This window comes from Epinephelus fuscoguttatus, linkage group LG18, assembly GCF_011397635.1.
Source record: "Epinephelus fuscoguttatus linkage group LG18, E.fuscoguttatus.final_Chr_v1".
NCBI classification, from domain to species: domain Eukaryota; kingdom Metazoa; phylum Chordata; class Actinopteri; order Perciformes; family Serranidae; genus Epinephelus; species Epinephelus fuscoguttatus.
In genome coordinates this window covers 34,870,094-34,893,916 of record NC_064769.1, presented here as the reverse complement: position 1 = coordinate 34,893,916, position 23,823 = coordinate 34,870,094, and the positions used below count along the sequence as shown (strand labels likewise).

At 42.4% G+C, this 23,823-nt stretch overlaps 2 protein-coding genes and 1 long non-coding RNA gene across 3 annotated transcripts; 1 reads left to right on the top strand and 2 right to left on the bottom strand.

Annotated features, from left to right (window-relative positions):
- The first annotated feature begins 437 nt into the window (after window positions 1–437).
- Window positions 438–1,978, top strand: LOC125905980 (uncharacterized). The gene is made up of 2 exons (XR_007451724.1): window positions 438–1,084; window positions 1,177–1,978. It is a non-coding gene; the product is annotated as an uncharacterized LOC125905980 (long non-coding RNA).
- A 1,085-nt stretch (window positions 1,979–3,063) lies between these two features.
- acads (acyl-CoA dehydrogenase short chain) lies at window positions 3,064–14,424 on the bottom strand. The gene is made up of 10 exons (XM_049603961.1): window positions 14,310–14,424; window positions 9,800–9,960; window positions 9,529–9,678; window positions 9,329–9,440; window positions 8,994–9,145; window positions 8,682–8,852; window positions 7,712–7,849; window positions 4,457–4,552; window positions 4,318–4,374; window positions 3,064–4,224 (listed from the first exon to the last, which is right to left on the bottom strand). The coding sequence occupies exons 1-10, from the start codon at window positions 14,335–14,337 to the stop codon at window positions 4,072–4,074; spliced, it is 1,218 nt and encodes a 405-aa protein (XP_049459918.1). The 5' UTR covers window positions 14,338–14,424; the 3' UTR covers window positions 3,064–4,071.
- A 3,306-nt stretch (window positions 14,425–17,730) lies between these two features.
- On the bottom strand, window positions 17,731–22,406 carry crybb1 (crystallin, beta B1). Its single transcript, XM_049603962.1, has 6 exons — window positions 22,297–22,406; window positions 21,817–21,960; window positions 20,698–20,816; window positions 20,443–20,575; window positions 19,744–19,886; window positions 17,731–18,123 (listed from the first exon to the last, which is right to left on the bottom strand). Exons 2-6 carry the CDS (start codon window positions 21,937–21,939, stop codon window positions 17,946–17,948), a joined length of 696 nt encoding a protein of 231 aa, XP_049459919.1. The 5' UTR covers window positions 21,940–21,960; window positions 22,297–22,406; the 3' UTR covers window positions 17,731–17,945.
- Window positions 22,407–23,823: the final 1,417 nt, after the last annotated feature.

Here is a 23,823-nt window from a genome sequence, read left to right as displayed (position 1 = left end):
TCCTTCTGCTCTCTGAGGGTCTTTTCGGGGGACAGTTGTTTCTCCACTGTAGCAACAGCTGAAACCCGTTGCTGAAACTGTTTATTCTCTTTGATTAAACTTTCCTTGTTTCTCCTGGAGGCATCAAGTTGCTGTGGCAGGTCCGCAGTCATAATTGCGTCAGGATGGGTGACGTTCTCCATTTTGAATACTACTTAACCTAGTCGCGATGAAATGTCGGTCGTGTGTCCGTGCGTCGGTGTGGAGGAGATGTGAACTAACACGCAGTCAGATCAGAAAATATTATGGAGACTGGGTTCTACTTACTAACTTTGGCAATTTGTTCTGTGATGTCACAAAGGACATCAGCTTCTGTGTGACGTCACTACGCCCCGCCCCCGTCAGCGGTCTGTTTTGCGCATGTGCGAACCCCTCTGTCGCGAGCATGAGTCAATAATGGTCTGAGTGCGGCTCGTTTAACCTGCGCGTTGTAAACCCAAAGCCATCCGGGGCCGCTTTGCCTTTTGCCGCTGCATTTTAGCCACCCAGGCTACGTCAGCGGGACGCTTAAAAAAAACCACACACGCACACACACAACGGAACTATGGCGACAGGTAACGCCAGCACGACCGGTGGACGAGGAGTAGTTTGGTTCAACGACGAAACAATTTCACTTCTCCAGAGACGGGACGAGGAAACATCAAGCGGAAACTGTCCACGACGCTCAGAAACACAAAGGTATCTCTACAGTTTTCAGGACAAATGAAAGCGAGAGGCTTCAACAGGACCGCTGTCTCGGATTTACCTGCGACTCCGTTAACTGGCGACTTCCGGCCGAAAGCATCTGTGGCTGTAGTGACAACGGCTGTCTTCAAGCAGGAAGAAATGGCGTAGCTGTCCTCGTGAATGTCTCTTTTTCAGTTTTCTATTACAATATGAAAACATATTGTAGCAGGCGGACACGATGGGCCAGGCTGTGGGTCAGGAGGTACAGCGGGACGTCCATTAATCGGAAGGTGAGCGGTTCGATCCCCGCCTCCTCCAGTCTGCATGTTGAAATATCCCTCAGCGAGATAGTGAACCTCAAATTGCTCCCGATGGCTGTGTGAGTGTGTTAAAAGACTGGAGATTAAGATTAAAATGTATTGTGCTCAATTCACAAGCAAAGTGCTGATAACTGTTTATTTTATATTACAGGAGCAGCTGGTGCAGTGGGAGTTCACCTGCTGAGTTGTGCAGATACAATATAAGGTTTGGTGTGTCACTGGTAGAAGTTTGGGTGTTTTTCTGTTGGTAAAAGGGGTTTATTTTCTGTGTAGTACTTCCAGTGTACTGACCTATAGATTTGTGCTCCACACCTCCTGCAGCAAGGCACTTTTAATAGCTTTTATAATGTTGCTGATAGGGAGCCTGAATTTAATAAAAGCCTGTTGTGGCATTTTGACTGTTGGTTTTGTTAGTGAAGTTCACCTGTAGATATATAAACGTGAATTTGGGTGTTACACATACCTGATGCTGATGCTGATACTTCAGCTTGGCTCTCACCCTCTCCACAACGCTCTGGTCGAACAGAGGAGCACCTTCAGCCAGAGACTGATTGCTCCTCAATGCACCACTGAGCGCCACAGGAAGTCATTCTTACCTGTGGCCATTAAACTGTACAACTCCTCCCTCTGATGATGGGACTCATTTGGCTATTTATAAAACAAAACACACAATATAATTACTCATTCTTATTTCATTTATAACGCTACAACCATTTCATTGCATATTGTACATATTTCAGATTGTCTGCTTTACTATTTTATTATTTATTTTATTTTAATGTCCACTTTAATGTTTTATTTTATTTATTTCATTGTCTATTTTAGTATCTTATTTATATCTTCATCTTTATCTCTTGTTTCCATTTATGCTGTATTTCTATTTCTACTTTGCACAGAGCATTGGAACAAAAACAATTTCCCCCCAGGGATTAATAAAGTATTCTGAATCTGAATCTGAATCTGAATTCGTCTTTGGACTCTTGTCGTGTTTTCAATCACACTTGCTTATTTATTTATTTGGATCATCAATAATTTCACTATATATAATTACGAATCATCCACCAAATATTTAAATTCCCTTGTTGTCTGCTACGGTCAATCAGTCATTTTAGTGAGGATGATTTCCACAAAATTTGAGGCCCCTTCTGAAGTGAGGAATCACTAACTCCTCTGTACCATAATGCGAGATTTATACTTCTGCGTCGAATCAACGCCGAACCTACAGCATAGGCACTGCGTCGACGTAGAGCCTACGCCCTAGTCTGACGTGCACCTCCCCAGAAATGTAACTACACATCAAAGTGACGCAGACCCCCTCCACAAAACTAATATTTTATGTCCTGTGTGTGATTTATCCTGGCTTCATATGAGCAGAGGAACTCTCCACTAGCCACTAGGCTAATCGATACAATGTAAAATGCCATAGGCTTGTGCTAATAACATTAGCATGTTGTATTTGTGGGGAAAATGTGTCCAGATAAAGACAAGTGTTTGTCTGTGAATGCTGCGACTTATAGTGAAGCTGTTTTGTGTACTTGTGTTTGACATATCTCTATTAAGCCATGTTTAATGTGTGTTTTGAATCAACTAGCACTTCAAAGAAACCCAACCGCAGACTATTTTGGAGGTGTAACTGCAGAGTGACACAGACACACCACCGCACAAGTATAAATGCTCACAAAGGCGTAGGCCTTGTGCTATTGGATTCATCGTGAGGCAGACCCTACGCCACAGGTACAGCGGGGATTCAACGCAGAACTATAAATTCCCTTAGGGTGAGGAGCTCGGACATCCACAGAGAGCTGGGAGTAACACTGCTGCCTCTTGGAGTCAAAAGGGGTCAGACCCAGAACATGCAGGAGGGATTATATATCTAATCTGACCAGGAAACACCCCGGGATCCTCCAGGAGAAGCTGGAAAGCTCTGCTGAGAGGAGGGACGTCTGGAATACCTTGCTCAACCTGCTGCCCCCCCCTGACCTGGCCCTGACAAACTAATGACAATGGATGGATGGATAACTTAAATAAGCTCAGATCCTTCATGAAACACACCAGGTTTTCTTTATTTTTTTAAATGTTGAAATAGAATCCATAATTTCTCTGTAACAAGTCCTGTCGTATTTTAATCGTCATCTGCACACAATAAATTACAATAAAATATGTACACATCATTGAGGCACAGAGGTCTGTGAAAACACCCAACACAAAGCTTTTTATTAAACACAGCCTCTTGCAGATTTAAACCCAAACTGCTTCAACGTTCAGGCCAACAGACTTTATATGCTACGATCATTCAAGTATAAACTCTAACTGCCATCCAGAACATTAAATTAGTAAAACCTTAGTCAGTGTGTACATTCTGAAAACACGTGTGATGCATTTGCAGTGTTTCATGTGATCATGAATGTGTGTGAGGAAGAAGTGGGTCAAAGAAACATGAAGGCATGCTGTCGCCCTCTGCTGGTTAAAACCTCTCATGATCTTAAAGAGTCAGTTCAACCGAATCTCAGAATGGAGACTCATTCTTGATATCATCGGGATTAAACTTGGGTCTATTTGTCTGTTTTAGAAAAGAAGAGACCTCTGAGGATAATTCGGCTCATATTTAAAAACCTCCTGAACACTGAAGGAATCCTAACCAGGAGAAGTTTCAGCACCACTACATGCCACTAAATCCCCCTAAATCTTACATTCCTTTAAGTGTAAGATTTAGGCTTTTGAGCACCAAGAATTATTTCCTTTGTGAAAATACATGTAGGTGAACTGACCCTTGAAACCAGCAACACACGGATATCCTTTTAAGGCAGCAGAGACCCATTTACAGTTGAGGCAATGGACTCATAAAATCATCTGAACTTGTGTATCATCATCTCTGATCTAACCCCGACATTCAGACCTGCTGCCAAAACGAATAAAAGCTGCACCTCAGCTCGTACTGGCTCTTCTTTATCTTTGTGGATGAGGTGATGTCCCGGTTGATTTTTATCTGACTCCAGATCTGAAATTATATGTCCATACTGTAGCAAAGGCACTGGCAGAAGTTTGTCTATGACTGGTATTCCTTCAGTAACTGGCCGGCAATAACCAGTCTCTGGATCTCACTGGTGCCCTCGTAGATCTCTGTAATGCGAGCGTCGCGGTAGTGCCTCTCGGCAGGCATGTCGGACACGTAACCCATCCCACCCAGAACTTGGATCGCCTGATTTTTTAAGCACAAACAAAGACACATTTAAAAAGTTGCCATGAGGGTTTATTCAGTATGTTTATGCTCTGTTTGTTGTTGTTTTCTTACCTGATGTGAGCAGAATGTGGCAGCTTCAGATGCTGCGAGTTTGGCCATAGCTGCTTCCTGCAGGTAAACACAGGAGGTTTAAATGTGTGTTATGCTGCAGAACTGTAAAGCCTGTTAACAACCAGAGGTGACTGCGTACCTTGGTGAAGGGTTTCTTTGAATCTCGAAGAAGTGAAGCCTTCCAGGTGAGCAGACGTGCGCTCTCTATTGCCAAAGCCATGTCGGCCAGTTTGAACTGAACAACGAGAAAAATACCTGATTAGTACCTCAGTGGTTAGTTGATTTTTCAGTCATTTATGAAGCAAAAACACCAGAAATACAAAACTTCCAGCTCCTAAAATGTGAAGCCTTTTCTGCTTTTCTTTTTTTATGTCGTAAATTAAATACCTCTTCGTTTCAGACAAAAAAGGCATTTAAAGACATCACCTTGAGCTCTGGGAAACTGTGATGAACATTTTAAATTATACCCTGACATTTTATAAACTTCAAGGGTACTCCAGAGAGTAAGTACAGTATTAGGTGACCAATAAAAATTGGATTAAAAACAAAATATCCTGAATTTTAGGCCTTAAACTCCAAAAATTGCTGTGTGCTGCATTTGCTGCATATTTCAAACTCACACTTCAGGTTTGCAGTGCAGACTTTCTCGTGAGTTGCATTATGGGGAATGAAGGATCCAGCATTTTCATAGCTTCAGGCCTCAAAGTCAGGATACCTCAATTTTTAATCATTCTCTTTGAGTCCCCAAACTTTATGGAGATACTTAATCACTGTAGTCTCCCTTGAGTTTAAAAATAGCTGTGTCCAGTTGCACATAGCACCTTTATGCGGGATTTAGAGCGCATATGCCATACCCTATGACATAGCCTGATGTGCACCTACCCAGAAATGTAACTACACGTCACACTGACGCAGACCTCCTGTCTGTTTCTGTAAGCTGAAACCATTTCCCTCAGTGGAAACAAAGCTTTTATTTACTTTAATTTCAAAGATAAGAAACAATAAATCGTGAAGACAATAAAGCCTCCACAAAAATAGCATTTTAAGTCTTGTGTGTGATTTATTCTGGCTTCATATGAGCAGAGGAACTCTCTGCTAGTCGCTAGGCTACTTTTACAATGTAAAATGCCATAGGCTTGTGCTAATAACGTTAGCATGTTGTATTTGTGGGGAAAATGTGTCCAGATAAAGACAAGTGTTTGTCTGTGAATGCTGCGAGTTATAGTGAAGCTGATTTGTGTACTTGTGTTTGAAACTGTGTCTATTAAGCCATGTTTAATGCGTGTTTTGGAGGTGTAACTGCAGAGTGACACAGACACACCACTGCACAAGTATAAATGCTCACAATGGCATAGTCAGCGTACGTGGGCTATGGCATAGGGTCTGCCGCACAAGTATAAATCCCCCTGAAGTTTGCTCCTTAAAGGGATAGTTCAACATTTTGGCAAATTCGCCTATTGCCGTAATCCCTATAGTCATATGAGTAGGTACATTACCTTTAATTGTCAGTGCATGCTGTTCTGAGATCGGTGGGACAGAGCTTCCCGCTGAAATGGAGGTGAACGGTACAGCTCCCTCTCTCCCTCAAAACTAATCAAATGACTCCAAAACGCTCTGGTGGACAACACATGGCTTGCACATTCCCCATGCTATGAAATAATAATGTATAATTAAGTAACATTACGACACATGAAGCAAATACTCGGAACTACTTTCTTGAGTAAACCACTGGGCGGAGTGACACAGTGCGCAGCTGAGACAGTCCCGTAGTTTTTGCTTGTAGCCATTTGCGGTATCGTCAGCTGGACACACCAGAAGGTTTGAGGAAAGTTTATAGAGCGCTGTTTTAAATCATGGTTTACACATGTATTGTAAAAGGTTGCAGTAACAAGCCGAAGACATGGAGCAAAGTGAAGTTCACGTAGTTCCAACCAGTAGTACGGACAGGATGAAACAATGGCTATTTGTGCTGGACATCGACCCCAACACGCCTGTGGCAATGGTCCGAAAAATGTTTGTGTGCTCCTGCCATTTTTTACTGGAGGACTACGCTGAAAGGATGGAGCGCAGAAGCTCAGGAATGGTTCAAGCGGTTTTCTTCAAAGATACTGTCACACCATCTGTCGGCATTACTAAACGAGCAGACATGGTAAGTGATCGTTGTGTATTTTGCTCAGCTAAATATGTTGTTGTGGTTATGTTATGGATAAGTGCTGCCCAGAGCATATGGTGAAGTGACTGGCATTACTTCTCATTGTTGGGAATAAACAGACTGCTAGGGAACAATTTATGTTGTTGTTCCTTCAGGAGTTGTGGCGATTTATGAGTGTGGAGTTAGCATGTTCTCCCCGTGTTCCGGTGATTATTTTGAGGCGTACTCTATATTTATCTTGCACGGGTGTGCCTAATAAAGTGGCCAGTAAGCCCCACATTTACACCACCGGCTCTGGGTCTCCCCTCAGCCCCTGGTTGCTCGGCAGCCTCAATCTCTCTTCTTGCTCTCTCTTATTCCAAAACCTGTAACTCTTCCTCTGCATATTCTGGCTTCTTCTCCACAAACTTGTTGTTTTGATGACGGGAGGAACTGCACTAAACATACGCTGTTTGAAATCACTCCGCCCAGCAAGTACTGTATGTCTGGAATGTAGTTCCGGCTCTGCATTTGGCTTCAAAACAACTCTGTCTCGTAATATTACATTATTATTTCATAGTGTGGTGAATGTGTAAGCTACAAGTTGTCCACCAGAGCGTTTTGGAGTCATTTGATGGTGTATTTGATTAGTTTAGAGGGAGAGAGGGACCTGTACCGTTCACCTCCATTTCAGCAGGCAGCTCTGTCCCACCGGTCTCAGAACAGCACGCACTGACAATTAAAGGTAATGTACCTACTCCTATGACTATAGGGATTACGGCAATAGGCGAATTTGCCAAAATGTCAAACTATCCCTTTAAGTACGATACTTAAGGCTTACATGAAATACTTTACCAATATCTAACTGGAAATATTGTGTCAGCCCTGTGATAGTCTGGCCGATTCAGCAAAGCAAAAAAAAAAAAAAAGGCCAGCGGGGAAACAAACATGCAGTCAGACAGGTTTTATATAAGCCCGAGATTCAAATTAATTTACCTGGAAGAGAAGACAAATGTGAAAAGTAAACTTTATCCCCCAAACCAAACTCAAACCTAGATTACCAAACAGCTATCCTGTTGATTACACACCTTTCAGGTGTGTCCCCTCACCACTCACCCAACTGTTTGTCTACAACCTGTCTGATCACATTTGTTGCATTTCTAGCGATGTCATGGTGTTCCCAGAAAAAACCCAAGTTGTAATAAACCATAGTTTCCTGTAGTGTACAGAGTCACGTCTGACTGCTGACAGGTCTCCTGTTACCTGTATGGCCTGCAGCTTGCCAATGGGTGATCCAAACGCGGTGCGTTTGAGCGCATAGTCTGCGGCACAGTCCAGAGATGCCTGAGCGATACCGAGAGCCTGAGCTGCGATGCCGATCCGTCCGCTGTCCAGGGTTTGCTGTGTGACACAGATAAAAAGTACATTTACGACTCAGGAAACCAGACAGTGTGAGAGATGGTTGAGAGAGGACATGCTCTGTGGTGAGAGCAGTTTTTATGTTTTTCAACTGTAGAGTCAGACTTGTTTGGACTTTCAGAGGCCATCTGGCGTCAGCATGGAAACGATGTGCTTTAAATATACGCTGTCACAGTGGTACTCTTTGTATCTAAAGTCTTGTGTGCATGTAACAAGAAGATTTTAAACTCTACACACAGCCAAGAAATCAGCATTTTCTCTAGGAGATTCTTGAGGATGTTGCCCTATGTGTACAATGGATGCTATGCTGCAGGGATACCTTAAAACTTTAATTCCTGCAGCAACGCATTCATCTCAGAGCTGTTTGCATTTTTACTCTGAATGATGTTTGCAAGATAAAGTTGTCTTGTTAAACATGCTTCACCTTCAGCAAACCTTACACAATGACAGAACTCCATCTTGGCACCAGTATTGCTTTACGGATGTGTTTTCTATTGAGGAAACGGTTTTAATACTCCTGTGGTTGTTGAACAGGAAGAAGAGCCTAACTGGAACTACTCCGTGTCACATGGACGGGTGTGTTGAGAAGTGGAGTTGATATTCAGGAAGCTTCAGGAAATTTGAACCGGTGCACGTAATGTGGTACAGAAAACATGTTTGGCACGACGGCCAACTCTTACACTTTGACTGTAAGACTCACGCAGTTGATACGTTTCACACGCCCCATGCCTCTTTTACTCATGCAATGAAAAACTGCTTACAACTGATACCATTACAGCATGAACAGAGGGCATTAACAGTGCTTTAAAAGTACCATTGCAATCTTGAATCCAGCTCCACGTGGGCCCAGCATGTTGCCCAGTGGCACCCTGCAGTCCTCCAGGATGATGTTAGCAGTGGACGAGGCTCTGATGCCCAGCTTGTCTTCCTTCTTCCCCAGAGAGAGCCCCGGGTGTGGCATGGGGATGAGGAAGGCACTGATACCCTGTGGACACGGAAGATATAAACGCCATGTTAGAGGGGGAAAAAAGCACAAAGGTGAGGGAGGATCAACATTGTTACACTCGTATTGCTCAATAGAACAATTCACTCTTTATCTCTGTCGGTAAACTGAGCCACGTCATGCCTTGTGTTTGAGTTTCTTGTCTGTGGTGGCGAACACGATTGTGGCAGAGGCGTCCCAGCTGTTGGTGATCCACGCTTTGGTTCCGTTCAGCACCCACTCGTCTCCCTCCTGACGAGCGATCGTGGAGGCTGCACCAGCGTCGCTGCCATTACCTGGAGGTCAAATTAAAATCACTATATTTAAAGTAGCAGATGTGGATTTAAACCAGGTTTAAATGTAAGTATTGTTTTCTGTTAAAAACATATGCACAGCCTTTAGAGGTGAGACCAAGTCACGGTTCTGCAAGTCACAAGTAGGTCTCAATTCTTTGCGGTCAAGTCCTGAGTTGTGTTTACCTGGCTCACTGAGGGCGAAGCAGCCCACCTTCTCTCCCGTGGTGAACGGTGTGATCCACTGCTTCTTCTGTTCTTCTGTGCCATTCTTCAGTATCGGGCCGATGTAGAGAGACTGAGAGCAGAACAGGTCGATGAACACCTGCTCTGACACAATATCACACCACTTATATAATTTATTTCATGTGACAGACTGCACTCACGTTATTAACGGACACCACGACTCCAGTGCTGGCGCAGCCTCTGCTGACTTCCTCCACAGCCAAACTGTACGCCAGATAGTCCATCCCGGCTCCACCCAGCTCCTCTGGGACCTCCATGGCCATCACCCCCAGCGCCCCCAACTCCTCAATCTGCAGGAGCAGTGACAGTTGAAACGCACATCAGTAAAGCTGAGAGGGAGCTGCAGCATCACTATGTGCAGCTGTGTGTGTGTGTGTGTGTGTGTGTGTGTGTGTGTGTGTGTGTGTGTACCTGTTTGGCAGGGTAAGCATGTTCCTTGTCTAGTTTGCCAGCGATGGGGATCAGCTCTCTGTCTGCGAAGTCTCTGCAGGTCTGTCTGAGAAGCTGATGAGTGTCTGGTAACTCTGCTAGCTGAGTCAGACTTCGACAACCAGTGAGACACAAGCCGAGAGCTGCGGGACAGAAAAACAAGAGTTCAATAAAAAAAAAGCCCACCCTGGATCCAGAGGTGTTAGCCAATTATAGACCAATATCTAATCTTCCCTTTATGTCAAAGATCCTTGAGAAAGTAGTCGCAGACCAGCTGTGTGATTTTCTCCAGGATAATAATTTATTTGAGGAATTTCAGTCAGGATTTAGAGTGCATCATAGCACTGAGACAGCTCTAGTTAAAATTACAAATGACCTTCTGATTGCTTCAGACAAAGGACTCATCTCTGTACTTGTTTTATTAGATCTTAGTGCGGCGTTTGACACAATTGACCATCAAATTCTACTGCAGAGACTGGATCACTTAATTGGCCTAAAAGGTTCAGCACTAAGCTGGTTTAAATCGTATTTATCTGATCGTTTTCAATTTGTTGACGTTCGTAATGAATCATCCTTACGTACTAAAGTTTGTTTTGGAGTTCCGCAAGGTTCTGTGCTTGGACCAATCCTATTTACTCTATACATGCTTCCTTTAGGTAACATCATTAGAAATCACTCTATAAATTTCCATTGTTATGCGGATGATACTCAGTTGTATTTATCGATGAAGCCAGAAGAAAGCAATCAATTAACTAAACTCCATAACTGCCTTAAAGACATAAAAACTTGGATGAGCACCAATTTCCTGATGTTAAATTCAGACAAAACTGAAGTTATTGTTCTTGGCCCCAAACAACTCAGAGACTCTTTATCTGATGACATAGTTTCTCTAGATGGCATTGCTCTGGCCACTGCCACTACCGTAAGAAACCTCGGAGTAACATTTGATCAAGATTTGTCTTTTAATTCTCATTTAAAGCAAACCTCACAGACTGCATTTTTTCATCTGCGTAATATTGCGAAAATTAGGCCTATCCTGACCCGAAAAGATGCAGAAAAATTGGTCCACACTTTTGTTACCTCAAGGCTGGATTACTGTAACTCTCTATTATCAGGTAGCTCTAGTAAGTCCTTAAAAACTCTCCAGCTAATTCAGAATGCAGCAGCACGTGTACTAACAGGAACTAAGAAACGCGATCATATCTCTCCTGTTTTAGCTTCTCTGCACTGGCTCCCTGTAAAATCCAGAATTGAATTTAAAATCCTACTGTTAACTTATAAAGCTCTAAATGGTCAAGCTCCGTCATATCTTAGAGAGCTCATAGTACCTTATTATCCCACCAGAACACTGCGCTCTGAGAACGCAGGGTTACTCGTGATCCCTAAAGTCTCCAAAAGCAGATCAGGAGCCAGAGCCTTCAGCTATCAGGCTCCTCTCCTGTGGAATCATCTTCCTGTTATGGTCCGGGAGGCAGACACCGTCTCCACATTTAAGACTAGACTTAAGACTTTCCTCTTTGATAAAGCTTATAGTTAGGGCTGGCTCAGGCTTGTCCTGTACCAGCCCCTAGTTAGGCTGACTTAGGCCTAGTCTGCCGGAGGACCCCCCTATAATACATCGGGCACCTCTCTCCTTCTCTCTCTCTCTCTCGTATCCTATTACTGCATCTTGCTAACTCGGCCATTCTGGATGTCACTAACTCGGCTTCTTCTCCGGAGCCTTTGTGCTCCACTGTCTCTCAGATTAACTCATATCACAGCGGTGCCTGGACAGCGTGACGTGTGTGGTTGTGCTGCTGCCGTGGTCCTGCCAGATGCCTCCTGCTGCTGCTGCCATCATTAGTCATTAGTCATACTTCTTCTGTTATTATACACATATGACTATTGTCACACATGTATACTGCCAGATATTAATACATACTTTCAACATATTGTACCACAGTAGCCAGAACTATAACTATAATATTATTACTTCCATTAATGTTGTTGTAAGCTATTGTCATTACCTGCATATCTCTCTCTCTCTCTCTCTCTGTCTCATTGTGTCATATGGATTACTGTTAATTTATTATGCTGATCTGTTCTGTACGACATCTATTGCACGTCTGTCCGTCCTGGAAGAGGGATCCCTCCTCAGTTGCTCTTCCTGAGGTTTCTACCGTTTTTTTTCCCTGTTAAAGGGGTTTTTTTGGGGAGTTTTTCCTTATCCGCTGTGAGGCTCTTAAGGACAGAGGGATGTCGTATGCTGTAAAGCCCTGTGAGGCAAATTGTGATTTGTGATATTGGGCTTTATAAATAAAATTGATTGATTGATTGATTGATTGATACTGCAGATCGGAGTCGTCCATATTTAGTCAGGCTTCCTGCAGTCGGTCCACCGCTTTGGTCCGGACTGAAATATCTCAACAAGTATTGGATGGATTGTGATGGCATTCAGGCTCTCCAGAGGATGAATTTACCATCATCAGGTCAACACTTTAGACTTCAACAGTGACCCCTGATCCACAGAGTGACAAAACATTGAACAAATATTGTATTGTTTGCTCTTCCCTCAGGAGGTGAAGATGGTGAACACTAAGATGCATGTTCACAGAGCTTTCCAAAAAAATAAAAAATCTGAAAGGAAATACAAGATGCATGAACCTGTTCTCAGACAGAGACTGATGCCAGACGTCTCACATCACCAGCCTAAAAATTTCTCTTTCCTCTTTGTTGTCTGGCAAGATTATATATTTGGCATCAGTTCAAATGATGTCAAGTGCTTTTCTTCACTTGGCTGTCGACATTGACACCTCTCACTCAGCTGTCACTGGTCTTTATTTACCATTTGTGAACATAAATTATGCACTAAAACTAGTTATTTTTTAATAAATTTGACGGGAGACGAGGCAAAGGAGTTTCCGTTCTAATCGAGCTCCTCTTTTTTGATGCAGCATAAAACTGCAGCGAGAAATCTCCAAGCATTACTGAATACAGCGCACACAGTACTGTGTGTCAGCTGTCATCAGATCTGTTCAGTTCATCCGTTAATCAGTTTGATCTCAGGTGATTTTGACCTTTGATGAACTGGTCTGAGTGGTGAGACCCAGCTGCAGCTGCAGAGACGCCCACGGCCAGCCAGAAGTGACACATGACGTCGTTACGGGTGCAATGATTCACAGAGTCAATGGTCAGATTTGATCTGTCATGACAGGGTCACATTTGACCGTCTGTGAGGACAGTGGAAAAAGGGAGTGTCATAAAAATACACAAGACTGATATATTACCAATTATGTGATACTGAATGCTAACTGGCACATTAATGGAGCGGGAAGTCTGGAGTGAAGTGTATGAGATGATAAGATGATGTCACTTTGATGGAAAATGTGAGTGTGTATTCTTTTATTTTTGTATTGTTTTAATTGTTTGAATCAGATCAAATCAGATCACAAAATTTTAAAGCACGTACGTGAATAAATAGAGCGTCTTGATTGTGGTACAATTTTTATAGCTCTCTTCTGTAGCATGAAAATTGGACAAATGTTGGTTTTATATGTGTGTCCCTATACCTCTACACAGCAGGTAATCTGACCTCCGGATCTTTAGTTGTATAAAATATTGCAACTGTTTTACTTTTTGTGTATCTTAAAAATGTCTCATTTAATTTGCCTTGATCCTGCATCGTTTTAATCCGAGTTCAACCACATAAAGCACTTTGTAACCTCATTTTGAAAAGTGCTTTACAAATAAAGTTAATTCAAATATTAATATTTTGATGATAACCCATGCTTTAACGTCAGTAATGTTTTGAATGCAGGACTTTTATTTGTAGTATTTTTACAGTGTGGTGTTAGTGCTTTTACTTAAGTACATGATCTGAATACTTCTTCCACTATTGTTAAAATAAAATGTCATTTTATTCTCTTAAATCTGCGTTTAAGAGAATATTTTGTATTGCATTTGTATTTTTCTGACGTCTTTGAAGGCAGCACCAGCACTGGTTAGCTATACGTTATTTAGGTGAAAGGTTATCTTCTTCGTCAGTCACCTTCATCTCAGCCTGACAGTTTTAAAACCTGCCAAAGAAACAAAAACATATGTTTAACTATTCTATAACATTAACTAAGCTCAGTGAAATCTATTCGGTACCTGTTATTTAACTCATTGATCGGAGTTAGCCGGCTAGGCTAACATATAATCTTATTTAGCCAGTGAGCTAGCTAACTGCTATCAACATGTTAACCATTTAGCTACTTAGTTTAATTACTAATGTCAGTAACCGAAGCTGGCAAACATTCATATTTTCACCGACAAGTTATCAGTTATAATGTTAATTAAGCCAGTGTGATAGTTTCCCCATTGTGTGTACTGGTTACGTAGCATGCTAAGCTAACCAGGTTTGCTATTGCATTCCAGCATCTATCCACACGAAGCTAACAGAGCACTGGTAGCACTGTGTGTCCCCGTCAAAGTCATGTTTCTCATCGCAGTTTTTTTCTGTTGATGCACTCACCTCTCCTTGCTTTGAACAGTGCAGCCATGGCTCCTTCCTCTCGGCTCCAGGTACAGTCTGAGCACAATCACAGTTTAACTCAACTGTTATGAAGCATATTGCTGCCTTCACGTGCTGTCGGAATTATTAGTGTTAGTGAGGACTGCGAGCAACTAATGGCAAAATGTGTGCTTCAGTGGCATATTTCAATATTGTGACACTCTAGTATTTTATTGTCAAATATACGAGTTGATAATGTTATTGTGGTATTTATCATATACTATTCAAATCAACATTCTCAAATGTTCTTGAAGTCCAAGAGGTAGTCACTGAGGTGATGCTAGTGGACACTGAAGAGGTTCTAGTGGTCACTGAGGACATATAGTGGTCATTGAGGACCAGTAGGTTCTCAATGAAGTAGGTTCTAAGGGTCATCAAATCTTAGGATGTATATTGGTCAATAAGGAGGTACTAGGGGTCCTTAAGAGGTTCTAGTGGTTGCTGAAGATGTATAGTTGTAATTGAGGAAGGTCTAAGGAGGTTCTAGTGGTCACAGAGAAGATATAGTGGTCGTTGAGGAGGTACTAATGGTCCGTAAAGGAGTTCTAGTGGTTGCTGAAGATGTGTAGTGGTCACTTAGGAGGTTCTATGGGTTTTCAAAGAGGCTCTAATGGTCACAGATGATGTATAGTTGTCATTGAGGGAGGTCTAGAGAATCTCAAAGAGGTTCAAGTGGCCGCTGAGGACACATGGTGATCAGTGAGGAGGTTCTGGGTCCTTATAAAGGTTCTAGTGGTCACTGAAGATGTATAGTGGTCTCTGAGGGGGTTGAAGGAGTTCTTAAAGAGGTTCTAGTGGTCATGGAGAACATTTGGTGGTCATGGAGGGAGGTCTAGGCGCTTTTAAAGAGGTTCTAATGGTCCCTGAGGACATAAAGTGGTCAGTGAGGAGGCACTAGGGGTTCTTAAAGAGATTCTAGTAGTCACAGAGGATCTAAAGTGGACCTTGTTAAGGTTCTAGGAGTTCTTGAAGAGGTTCTAGAGGTCGCTGAGGACACATAGTGGCCATTGAGGAGTTAGTAGGGGTCCCTTAACAGGTTCTAGTGGTCACAGAGGGCATATAATGGTCATTAAGGAGGTTCTAGATGTTGTTGAAGAGGTTCTAGTGGTCACTGAGGACGTATGGTGGTCATCATTCTAAAGGGTCCTTTAGGGGCTTTCGTAGTCACTCAGGAAGTTTAGTGGTAATTGAGGAGATCCCAGAGGTCTCTTAGAAGGCTCTAGTGTCAATATTTGAAGCGTTCTAAGGGTAACTGAATAGGTTTAGAGGTTATTATGAAGTCTTACAAATCTAGAAGTCCCTTAAGAGGTTCTGGGACCTCTGAGTAGGTTCTAAGAGTCCTTTAGGAGGTTCCAAATGTCCTTAAAGATGCTCTAGTAATCACTTAAGACATTATAGTGGTCCTCAAGGCAGTTTCTGTTGAGAAGGTTCTAGTTCTTACTGCAAAGGTTTTGGTGTCCCTATGGGAAGTACTGTCCAAGTGTTGTCATCCTCTCAAAATAATTATCAGTTTTAGCTTTGAAACTTCAAATATTAATGGATTCAGAATATTCAAGTCAGACATTAGCCACAAGTTTAAAGTGAAGTTGCTCTTTTTTTTTTTTTTGTGGTTAGAGACAGTTTTCTTTGTGTTCTAACAGCAATGCAACTGAATTATTACACAACTCTCGAGCACGGTTGGTGGAATTTCCGAGGACCATTGAAGGCAGCATCTGTCCCAAGTTAACATGACGTGACGTTACCTCGCCAAATGTATGTCAGGTATGTTCTCTTTCAGTCAGTTATTTTATGTCTCCTAATGAATTTCTCTGTCAGCCAAAAGAGTGTTGATGAAATTCTGAATGCTGTTAACGCTCTTAATGCATAATATCATCCTTAAATAACGTTTTGACGATTTTATAAGTTACAAAGGAACCTACAAATGTACAAGGAACATTACTCTTAGTGAAGTTACTGCACCACCCTTTGTTTCTTTCTGGTATAACTACAATGAAATATATAACTCAAGTACTTTTTCTCATTGCTATATTGGTAGGCTACTTTTACCAATTTTGGGGATGTTCTTTGGTCCCTAAAAGGTTCTAATGATCATTGAGGATAAATAAGGATCAATGAAGAGGTTCTAGTGTCCTTAAAGACGTTGTGGTGGTCACTGGGGATGCGTAGTGGTCATTGGGAAGGTTCTAGGGTCCTTAAAAGGTTCTAGTGGGCACTGAACATTTGCAGTGGTCACTTAGGAGGTTTTAGGGGTTCTTAAAATAGGTTCTAGTGGTCACAGAGGAGGTATAGTGGTCATTGAGGAAGGCCTAGGGGTTCTTAAAGAGGTTCTAGTGGTCACTGAGGATGTATAGTGGTCTTTGTGGAGGTTCTAGTGTCCTTAAAGAGGTGCTAGTGGTCACAGAGGATGTATAGTCACTAAGGAAGGTCCAGGGGTTCTTGAAGAGGTTCTAGTGGTCACAGAGGAGGCATAGTGGTCATTTAGGAGGTACTAGTGGTCTTTAAAGAGGTTCTGGTTGTCACTGAGGATGTATAGTGGTCTTTGTGGAGGTTCTAGTGTCCTTAAAGAGGTGCTAGTGGTCACAGAGGATGTATAGTCACTAAGGAAGGTCCAGGGGTTCTTGAAGAGGTTCTAGTGGTCACAGAGGAGGCATAGTGGTCATTTAGGAGGTACTAGTGGTCTTTAAAGAAGTTCTAGTTGTCACTGAGGATGTGTAGTGGTCATCGAGGAAGGTGTAGGGGTTCTTAAACAGGTTCTAGTGGTCACTGAGGAAGGTAGGACAGTAAGTAAAGGATCTCGGTACTTCTTGCACTACTGTCCAATGCTTAGTTACAGAATAGGAAAGCAGCAAAGACTTTGAAACTTATTATTAATTACTCAAATGTACATCTATGTTTTTTTTATTTTTTTCTCCTTTTATATGTTTATTTTTTCCTACTCTCTATGCTTAATGTTTTTATGCGCAATGCCTTAATTTAATTACCTGGCATTAGAAATGTATATACCATATGTTGCTGTATCTCTAATTTAAAAAATGGGCCATATGTGATATCCATAAACTATTCTTATTTACTTCAACTGAGTCTGTAATACTGTACTGACTAAGTGCCATATAATATTCTCAAACTGATAACCCTACACCAAAATACTTTAAATATAGGTTTTTTTTTTAAATAGGTTAATGTGTAATTATTTTTAGGTTAAAAATAATAAGCCACAATAATAATTTTGTCATATCAAAGAAAATGAGATAAAAGTAAGTAAAAACCTTTAACTTTAAGGTCACAACAAACCACCTACACACCATTAACTCATACAGGACCACTATCCAAACATTAGAGTGACTTTTCAGTAGAAAGAATAAAGGTAATCCAGCCAGGGAGGTTTCAGGTTTTTCACAACATGTTTATTTTTTAGCACCATAAAAAGTCAGTGAATGTTGTCCCGTGTGTTTGCTCTCATTCTGTCTTTCCTTTGGGATGGAGCGATGATGGTGGAAATTAAGGAAAGGATTGGAGAAAAAGGGGGATTGTTTGGAGAAATAAAAAGCTGAGAGGGCTGCATGGCTACGACAGCACCAGACGGCCAGCGGGCGTCATTCACTTGCTGGCGGAGGTGAAGGTGAAGCATCCTCTCTGGTGGAACTGCATGTCCCTGATACGACGCATGGACTGGATCTGGGGCTGGAAGGCGCAGAAGTCGTTGTAGTGTCTGTAGTCACCGCACTCAAACAGGTACTGGTAGCCTCTGTATCCAGGGTACTGGTAACCCACCCACCTGAGGGAGACATGAAGAGGGTGGAGGGTTAATGCTGAGTGTCAGTATTACTTTATTCTCATAGTTCATTCTCATAATATTGTATTATTGTAGGGTTTCTGGAGACTAGAGGTCCTTTAGGAGGTTCTAGTTGTTATTGTGGAGGTTCCAGGAGTCCCTGAAGTGGTTCTAGTGATCACTGAGGAGGTTCCAAGGGTCCACGTGGTTTCGTGATTATTGATTTGGTTCTTGTGGTCTTGTAAGTTTTTGTAGTTGTCATTGATGAGATTCTAGTATTAGTAGTTCTTCAGGAGGTTCAAGAAGTCCAGCTGGTTTCATGATCATTGAGGAGGTTCTAGAGGTCCATTGAGAATTTCTAGTCATCCTGTAGGAAGCCCAAGAAGTCCTCTAAGAGGTTCTATTGTCATTGGAGTGGTTGGGATGGTCCTTTTGGAGGTTCTAGGGTTCATTCGAGAAACTCTAGTTCACATTAGGAAGGTTCCTGGGGTACTGCAAGAGATTCTAGTGGTAATTGATAAGGTTCTAGAGGTCACTGAGGAATTGTAGTTCAAAGTTCAAGAAGTCCAGGTGGTTTAATCGTCATTTAGGAGGTTCTACAGGTCTTTCAAAAGGTTCTAGTTTGCAATAATGAGATTCTAGGGGTCCCTAAAGTGGTTCTAGTAGTCATGGAGGAGGCTCGAGTGATGTTTTGAGAGGCCCTAGTTGCCACTGATAAGATCAAAGGGGTCCTTAAAGAGGTTATAGTGGTCTTTTGGGTGGGTCAAGACTCCCAGGAGGTTTAGTGGTCAGTGATGATACTCTAGAGGTGCATTAGGAAGTTCTAGAGTCTTAACGTCCTGTAAGAGGTTTTGTCATCATTGGGTCCTTTTAGATGTTCTGAGTGTCATTTAAGAGATTCTAGTTGCAATGGATCAATTCCTAGTGGCACTTTTGGAGGTTGTTGAAAATGTTGTATGGGTCTTTTAAGAAATTCTAGTTGTCACTGAGGAGGTTCTGTGACTCTTTAAAATGTTCTAGTGAGATTCTGGGGGTCCTGTAAGAGGTTCTAGTGGTTGTCACTGATGTCTTGAGTAGTGGATCTTTAGATTTTAGGGCTCGTCTAGGTGGCAGTGTACTGCCACAATCATCCAAACACCAAATGAGAAAACATCTCTTGGAATTATGGTGTTCACTCCTCCAACAGAGGTCCACACATTTGGAGAATCTATGACAGTAAGTTCTAAAGCTGTTCTGGAATCTTGTGGTGGAACACTTGTGCATTTTGCTGTGATACTTGGAAGTCATAAAAAGTGTGAAGGAAAATTCCTGTCTAAAAATACACATATGTCTCCAAACAAAACACCACGCAGTCAGCATTCACAAGCTTTCCTTGTGATGACATGCCATCCTACTTTTTATGAACAACTACATTGTAGTGGAACTCTGGAAGCCCGCAGCTTCCTCTGAAGCTATGCCCAGAACAATATCTGCAGCACAAAGCCTCCACTTGAGTTATGTATGGAAAATGAGCAAATGCATTTACTCTCAGGCTGCATGAAGAAGTCTTTTCTCATTGTCACGCAAAAAAAACACTTGATCTGCTTCTGAATTCATTCATTCATCCTGTTTGTGTCTACTCACGCTCCTCCGGGGACCCTCACGCTGCCCACTCTGTCACAGAAGCCATGCGCCCAGAGGGTGGGCACATCATCCTCCTGGATCTCCATCTTGTTGCCCTTGAAGTCGGAGAGCTCATACAGGCAGATCTTGTGCTCCATGCTGTCCTGTAGGGAGGAAATTAAGAGTTAGACGTCACGTTGTGTCGACTGCATGTGAATGAGTTGTATTTTTGTAATCACGCTGCAGCTCTGAGGGTGGTGCTGTTGGCCTGTGTGTGATCCACAGTGAAACATGTCGGCATCTGTTGGATGAATTGCCACGAAAGACTTTAGCTGCATCCAGATGATGAATCCTAATGGCTTTAATGATAGTCTGGTCTAATCTGTTTGTCGGTCAAAACCAGACATTTAAATATATCACCTTTGGCTCTGAGACAAATTTTTACTATTCTGTTATATTTTTAGATCTAGAAAATAACCGGTAATGAAAAATAATTGCATGTTGCTGCCTTGGTTTTCTCCATCTCCACCTAACAATTTAGATTTGTGGTGTTTAATAAGCATTTAATCTTCATGGTGTCATTACACTGCTTGTTTTGTGTAATTATTCCTACTAAATGTCACGTCTTCCACCACAGGGTATCTCTCATTAGCTAAAGGTAGCATTTCCCTAATGCCTCCACGTATTTAAGCTAATGTATCCAGTGTTTTTTCACTCTACCATGCGGATGGGCCTGAGGGACATGAGGCAGTCGCTGCGGTAGGAGTTGCTCCAGGTATCCCAGCGAGGATACTCTCCCTTCTCCAGGATGAACATCTCCCCACGGAAGTTAGTCTGCTCAAAGGCAACAAAGCTGGAGAAGGGGGTCCGCCGGGCGCAGGTGGGGCACAAGGGGTTAGAGAGGACAGGAGAGAGGAATTAGAGGAGAGATAACAGTGAAATATATGAATACACAAAGGTTGTGTGTCCACTTACGGGCCGCACTCCACAATGATACTACGCACTCTATCCATGCCACGGTCACACACGTTCATACACTCATTCTGGACCTCGATCATCCTGCCCTGGAAGTTCTCCTGGTCGAACAACATGATCTGCAGAGAGATGACACAAGCACAAGTTACACCACGGGCATCAAACACTTCACGTGTCCCTGCAGCTGCTTCTTAGATTTCAAGGGTAATAATATAAACCTAAAATTATCTCAGCTGCATAGACTTTTAAATATTCTGTTTAAACTTTTCCAAGAATGACCTCAGGTCTCTCAACTCTAAATTGGCCTCAAGGATCAGTGTTTTTAACCAAGTATTTTTACAGTTACTGAGAATGAATATGTAACTGAATGATAGTCACAAAACAATATTCTTTAAATATTATCTTTGTAAAAGGCTTTTGATTGGTTGTCTTGTTTGAATTTGCACCGCCTCTCATCTGCCAATCAAATCCATGTGCATTACTTGAGGCAACCTGCGTTTGTTGTGCCTGCGACCAGCCATGTTGTTGGATAAGAACGCCTTTCAGTGCTGGAAATTCAAAAATATTTTCCTTCTGAAATCAGAAAAGTGCTCTGACATGACTGTACAGTGTAAAGGTTGTTTGCTAGCTGAGAAAATGCTGTCAGCTCTGACATAATTTATGTTTTTGGGATTTTTCAGCTTCATTAACCAAATTAAAACATTTGCTAGAAAAGTCATTGAAAAGTAATCGATCTGTAAACTATTACATTTCAGAAGTAACCTTCCCAACATTGTGCATCAATAATAAAAACTTGAAATAATATAACCCTCTTCAGCGGGTACTATACTTTTGATACATGCAATGTGAATCAAAAACCTGTTTGAAATGCCGACTACAAAGGGTCATTTCATTTAAATCACACAGACCAGGAGGTGACTAAAATACTTGTGGTGCTCAAAGCAAACTCAACAGCAGTGCGCATCACTCAATTTTCACTACTTTTACCACTTCTGCTTCAAAAACATGTGCAAATAAAACCAAACCCATCTGCCGGATAGGACAGGATGTTTTTCTTTGTCATTTGGGTGAACTGGCCCTTTAAATAAAACCGACTCTGTAGGAAAGCGGTTGACTCACTCTGTAGGATCCCATGCCAGGCTCTCCGGTCTTGGTGGCCTTGCTGGAGGCAGCGGGAGCTGGGGCTCCCTTGTCCTTGGCATCGGTGCCCTGGCTGGAGGCGGACTTGGCAGTCTGAGACATGGTGAGGGGCTTCAGGAGAGTCTGGGTGAGAGATGGGGGAAGACAAGGGGATGAACAGAAATAGAGGTGTAAATGGAAGTGACAGGGCTGCAGAGCAGAGAGGGAAGGAGACGTGGAGGTTCAGTGTGGCGGTGTTAACGTTGTCAGAGGGGTGGTAGGTAGGTAGGTGTGTTTGAGGGATTTGCTGTTCATGTGGGAGGCTCATTTGGGCTTCTGTTGGGGCCTTTCCCCCCCAGGCTGAGGGTGGTTTGCCCGGGTGTAGTGGGCAGGGAGTGGGCCCTGGCTCTGGATGTGTGTGGTTGTCCCCCCCTGCACTATGATGGATGCTCTGGTGTGTCTGTGTCTGTGTGTCCTTACCTGCGTAAGTATAGCTTGCAGTGCCGTGTGTGGGAGGCTGGCTCGTGCTGGTGCCTTCAACGCTCGACCCGAGCTTTTATACTCTGGCAAAGGCCAAACGTAGAGGCTCACAGCACAATAGAAAGCCTCTCGTCATCACAGTTGGCCCGAGCCAAAGCCACCGGGTCATCGCATAGCCTGGAAACGCCGCCGGCCCCTCTGGCCTGCCTGTAAGCATTTTACTATCAAAGGAAACCCCTGACCGAGGCATTTTTGCCCATGTGTTGCCGTGGTAGGGCTGTAAGCTATAGTCGCATGTAGAGAGGAGGAATGCAAAGGTTCAGAGGGCACAAAGAGGTAATCCCTTCTCTCTGTCACCTACAGGGGAACACAGACGTACAACATACTCTCTGGAAACAAAGATCTTAAATCGGACTTTCATCTGAAACATAACAGGCAAGAAAATAAAACAGGAAACAGGCAGTAAACACACCTGTTCAGCTTTCTGCGACAGTAAAATCTTGTCTTGTTTATACTGCATATGTCACACTGAACAGAATACAAAACAAGGGTGTGATTCATATGAGATTTAGCAGCTTATCCCCTGGAACGAAATTGTTTTTCACTTTGGGAAATATGCGTATAGAGTGCTGCAGGGACGACATTTTCTGTAGGACGTGGAAGTTAGCGTTGCCCTGGTTCCTTTTACAAACTTTTGTTTTTACAAGAATATCCTCACAAATAAACACCACTTTTACCATTTTTGAAGAGACTTAAAAAGTTAACATTAGGCTATAATCAAAAATACGCTACAGTCACTGTGGTCTTATTTAGCCACTTATCAGCAGCTACATTTTTTCAGAACACAGAGATGCTTCAGAATTCACAAATGGGGTATTAACTGACATGTTTTATGTTGTAGAACAAAATGTGAAAGTGCCTTACGTTTATTTTAACTTGTCTATCACCTACAGGGGAACACAGACATACAACATACTCTCTGGAAACAAAGATCTTAAATTGTACTTTCATCTGAAACATTACTGTGGCTAGCTTAGCATAAAGACTGGAAGCTGAGGGAAACAGCTAGCTAAAATAAACCTAGCAACTCCAGCACTACTGAAAGTGCAATAGAGCTAGAGGCTTGGTGATGTGACACAAGGCTAGTTGGTAAACAACTGTAGTTAGGGAGCTAACCACTAACAAGCTAGCCAGCTGGGAAGATGCTACATCATTCTGAGCCTCTCACTGCACTCTAACATTTTATTATCAGGATTGAACATAATTTAATCCAATAAAGAATTAATTTAAATGCTTTATGATCTAACCATACTGCAAGATCATTAACTTGGTTGCTAATGTGACAATAAATTCACAACAGACGTGTTTGTAACATCGACCTCCCACTTCTGGTCTTCATGCTAAGCTAGGCTAATTGCCTCTCAGCTAACATACAGACACATGAGTGGTATCAATCTTTTCCTGAAATTCAAAATGTTCCTTTAAAACAAGCTTATTTGGCCTAACATGACGTTTAAATGCTAAATT